This window comes from Alosa alosa, chromosome 5, assembly GCF_017589495.1.
Source record: "Alosa alosa isolate M-15738 ecotype Scorff River chromosome 5, AALO_Geno_1.1, whole genome shotgun sequence".
Classification (NCBI taxonomy): Eukaryota; Metazoa; Chordata; class Actinopteri; order Clupeiformes; family Clupeidae; genus Alosa; species Alosa alosa.
The window spans coordinates 14,592,709-14,597,625 of record NC_063193.1 but is presented as its reverse complement, the minus strand read 5'-3'; the positions used below and the strand labels follow the sequence as shown (position 1 = coordinate 14,597,625).

At 48.7% G+C, this 4,917-nt stretch overlaps 1 protein-coding gene across 1 annotated transcript; it reads right to left on the bottom strand.

Annotated features, from left to right (window-relative positions):
- Positions 1-683: 683 nt before the first annotated feature.
- On the bottom strand, positions 684-4,485 carry znf703 (zinc finger protein 703). The gene is made up of 2 exons (XM_048242514.1): positions 3,646-4,485; positions 684-3,036 (listed from the first exon to the last, which is right to left on the bottom strand). The coding sequence occupies exons 1-2, from the start codon at positions 3,901-3,903 to the stop codon at positions 1,576-1,578; spliced, it is 1,719 nt and encodes a 572-aa protein (XP_048098471.1). The 5' UTR covers positions 3,904-4,485; the 3' UTR covers positions 684-1,575.
- Between the last annotated feature and the right edge of the window lie 432 nt (positions 4,486-4,917).

The window sequence follows — 4,917 nt, the reverse complement described above, 5'->3', positions numbered from 1 at the left end:
GGCATGGGGGGTTGTTTGGGAGGGGGTGGTAGGAGAAGGAGGACGGGATCGCAGCCCACCCCAGAGAACCGCCTGGAAGCCCCCCACTACCCTCACATTCAGGTCCACGACACATAAAGCATCCTGCAGCAGACTTAAGGACTGTATGCCAGGACAGTGGCTCCTCCTTCGGCTTTTGTGGAGCCGGACACACATTGTGGCCAGACGAAGAATGCTGGGGCATAATTCAGCCAGTGGGTTTAATTCACTGGTGAATCGGTGTCCACACCCACCAGGCATTCTGTTTGTGACTGGCCACAAAGAGCAAGGCTTTTAATGGCGAGCGCGTGAAATTGGACTAATATTTCTTCACTAACAGCTTTCCATTGTCATGTTGGCCTTTGTATTGTGGGGCAATCCATCAGACAAGGGGACTGAGAATAGGGCTCCCCTGGGTAATTATCTCTATCCTAAACACCTAAATTTAGGACTGAGAGGTCCCATGTGCAGTCAACACCTCTGTCAGCATAAAACTGGTTTGACACTAAACACTGTCTAGTCTGCATTTTTGGGAGAGCGTAAGAGTGCCCATTTCATCAACCTGCAATACTTCTTAGAAAATTGGAAATGTATTTCATGTAGTATGAATATTAATAACATTATTCAGATCAATGTGAAAAGAAAATTGAGGCAACAACTTTAAATATAATCAAGTGTCATTTATTACACAAAATAAGACTTTCAGGTAAATGGATAGCTCTGCCATCACTACATTTATATTCTAATTTCTTCAGTCTCCAGTCTCCTATTTTGTAAGCCATCCCAACTTGCAAACTCCATTACAATAGAAAATATATCACATCTTTGTTTTTATTATTTTGAACTGTACAAAATAAATGGCATTTTTTTTCAAGAACACTCCGGTTGTCATTGACGACATGCGCAAGGGTATTTCATCAAAGGAACTAAACAGCAAAGAACTGGACAGAAAAAAAACAAAACATACTTTAGTCAAAGTGAAAAAGGCATTGTCTTTGTATTCACCTAACCATGAAATCTTTTGAAATAGTGTATGATGACTGTAATAATATTCATAAATGATTATTATAGCAAAATTGATAATGGGTGTGTTCAAATAGTAAACTTCTCCCAAGTTGAAAGCCAAGCGCTCAGAAAATAAATACATAATCTCAGTTGTTTTCAGTCCAGAACAACAATAAATGGGGGGGCACTCTTCAAATAAATTGAGACCAGAGTGCTGCATTCTCTGTATGTCAAGTCTTTGACTTATCCAGACAAGCTGCACTCATCTCTCTTTATCATTAATAGATCTCTCTCTCTCTCTCTCTCTCTATTTCTCTCTCTCCAAACACTGCGACAGATTGCAGAAACACGGACCAGGCCACTGGTACTCCATTCAGATGAATCTGCTTTTGCGACCCTGCTCCCTGTTGGACTGGACCAGGCAGGGCACACTGTGTGGAGTGGACCTGAGCCAGGAGCTCTGCACATTCAGGGGCTCGCTCGCCTGGCAGGCGAGTCTCATCAGCAGTCAAAGGAGTCTGTTCTCCACTCGCAGTCCAACGCTGGCCCTGGTCACTGGTAGCCCAGGGCTGAGGCCGAGCCTAGTCTCTGGCTGTAGAGCGTGTAGGGGGAGTAGTAGGGAGACGAGCCTGGGAGAGAGTGCATGGGCAGGGACGGGGCGCCAGGCAGATGGGCCTTGCCGTAGGGGTGGTAGCGCGCCAGGCTCAGGCCGGGCGAGCCGCGGAGCGAGAAGGAGCTGGGGAGGGCGCCGGGGCTGGTGGGTGGCGGCAGGTGGAGGTGGCAAGAGGCGGCCGAGGAGACGGACGACGGGTAGGCGGACAGGAGCTTGCCGTCGACACCTGGCAGCGCCGTGTGCGTGCGCAGGTGGGCCAGCAGCTCCTCGGAGGTGGAGAAGCGCTTGTCGCACGGGCCACCCACCGACACCCAGTTGCAGGCGTGCGGCTGAGGTTCGTTCTGGAGCATGAAGCCGTAGGTGTAGAGCGGGTGGGAGAGGGAGGGCGTGGTGCTGGACGTCAGAGCCGTGGGGTGGAGCGAGTGCAGATGATGCGAGGGGTACATCAGGGGAAAGCCGGACTTCAGGCTGGAGGAGGGGTCGTGGACGCAGGTGGAGCAGTTCTGGCCCCCTAGGTGCGGTGCGTTGGGGTAGGTGAGGCAGTAAGGGTCCCTGCACAGGCTCTGCATGAAGGACGGGGGGGAGGCTCCCGTCAAGGGACTGGAGCTGGGGTGCTTCCCAGGAACCCCCATCCCCGCCCCGAACTGTGAGGGGTATCCAGCGTAAGCACCAACGATGGACCCGTGGTATCCCATACTGGAGGGCGGCAGGGGGAAGACCGAGTGGCCCGGTTTGAACGGGGATACGGGAGCGACGTGTCCGGCGCTTAGTCCAGGCTGGGGGAGCTGGGCGTCGGCCTTGCTGTCGGGCTGTGGGCTGCTGGCGGAGCTGCCGTTGCTGGAGTTGGCGCTCGCCCTGGCGTGGCTGGAGTTGGCAATCTGTGCGTGGTCCAGGCCTGGCTTGCTGTGCTCAGTCTCTTTTTTCACAGGACCACTGCTGCCGCTGTCCGCTGAGCCCTGTTCAGTGCTCCCCGACTTGGACTCTGTGTAATGACTGTGGCCTGATTTCTGGGTGGGGGAGGGCTGGGACTGCCGGTGCGCTTGGGGTGGGGTGTGCTGAGTGGGGGAGCTGGTCCTGGGAGAGGTGGCGTGGGGACATGTGACTGCACCGGTGCTGCCACCAGGAACCCGAAAGCCTGCCTTGTCTCCCACGCCATCTTTGCGGCACTCTCCACCACTCTTGGAGTAGGGCTTGAAACTGGACTTGTCATCCAGGGGCTGGTGCTGGTCTCCAGACTTGACAGAGGACACAGACGACCCGGAAGACCGGGAGCCTGAGTCCTTGTCGCTGAGGCCATTTGAGCTGAGAGAGGCAAGCTTAGAGGATGGAGGTGGGTCTGGCTTCCCAATCTGAGAACATGTCTGTGCCAGGAGGGCTAAAGGGCTCTTTTTGGCATCCAGCTAAAAGAGAGAAAAGGCGAGACACCATGAACATATGTTTATGTTTTCCGTGTACATTGTTTTTACTTTTTTTCATCCGGAAGAGTAGGCTACAACAGGTCAGATGCGCTTACCCAAATAATGACACACTTGAAATGTATCCGAGTGAAAAACGACTTGGTGTTACACACTATAAATCACTATATGAGTCACACACTTATGATAAACAGTTAGGAGCGTCTATACTGCGTCTTGACAGCTGACTTCGAGGAATTGTTATTCATTTGCGCAACCAACCTAATCGTGAATGGGATTCCAAATGGTCTCATAAAACATTATTTATTTTCAACATGTGAGGGAAGGCTCTGCATACAACTCGGAGAAAAGGAGAAAAGTAAGCAATAAAAACGGGCGCTGCGCACATAGACAGTATTTAAAATAGGCTACAGCCTATGTGTTCCGTAATCTAACCAGATTAAACAAAATTAAAGAAATAAGCAAATTGGTATAGAAAACCAGTTAAATAAATTAAATACGCAATGTCCTAACAAGAATGGTCTTATAGCCTATAACAAAGAACTAGGACACAAATGCTTTCTTTAAATAATCTTTAAACGAAAATCTCCTTACCTCAATGCTTACTGGTGCGGAAGTCAAGGGTTGTAAATACTCCGGGTGAAGTATGTGGCTATGAGCGGTCAACATTTTAAGAATCCGGATGGGTAGTCTCTTTTCTTGGCGTAAAGGATCCGAAGGTGCCAATGCCGTGACCAAGGACTTCTGTGTCCCAAATTTACGGGAGACACTACCGCTGTCAGTGCTATTCTCGGCGCTTTCTGGACTCCGACTGCGTGAACTGGCTTTAGATCCGAGAGGAGATCTGCTCATCTGGATCCAAGCAGAGTAGCTTACGAGACCGAGGGCGGTGGTTGGGGATGAGGTGCAATTCAAATATCATTTATAAATAAACGGCAATGACAGTAAAGTCGTCAAAGGCACCATATTCCAGTCAGTGTTCAATTTATATCCAATTGGAATGCCAAACATCCACACATAAAGTCCTTTTTTATATGCGAGTGCGAGGATATCGTTCCGTTCCGATATTGTCGTTTTCGCTCACCCGGGATGACCGATGTCCTCCGTGACTGGCAATGTTGAATAAAGCAATAATATATCCGTTATAAATCAGTAACAGCCATTGGGAAATAAAAAGCAGAAAATGAATTGTGCCAATTATATCCCATATAGAAACTAGTAGAACAGAGGCATTCACAATTCCTTAGGTCAGTGTACCAACGGACTGAACTCTCGTCATCTCCGTGTAGCCTACACTGCAACGCACAACGCACACCGAAGATCTGCTACTTACTACACACACCAAAGATGTGAAGGGTGAACTTCAAAGCGAAATACCGCGCACCAATCAGGGCAATCCGCATTACTAATCAGATGGGCGGTGTTTTGTGAAGGGGCGTGGTTTCTTACCTTCTTTCAAAGCCTTCTTGGAAGACTTTCCGCCTCCTCAAACCCGCATGACCCATTATTTATGTTATTTGTAGCATGGAACATACAATTGGATTGCTGGTAACTATATGTGTTTCATATTCTATAGTTAGAGAATAGAACTGGCAAATAGAACTGGCAAACCTGCCATATAGAACTGCAAACCTGCATTAGCAGACTGCTTGACATGTCTTGATAAGAGGAAGTACATTATACCAGTAGAAATGTCAAAGCTGCTAATTCATTTCATCAGTTTCATTTATGAATGTCACTCAAAAATATCTGAATAATGCATTGCATTGCTTGCACAATGATGGCCTATGTGCACGTCTGCCTCCAGTGCCGGAATGTTAATGACTTTATTACATTACTGCTGGCTGTATTGGAGTAATTTGGCTA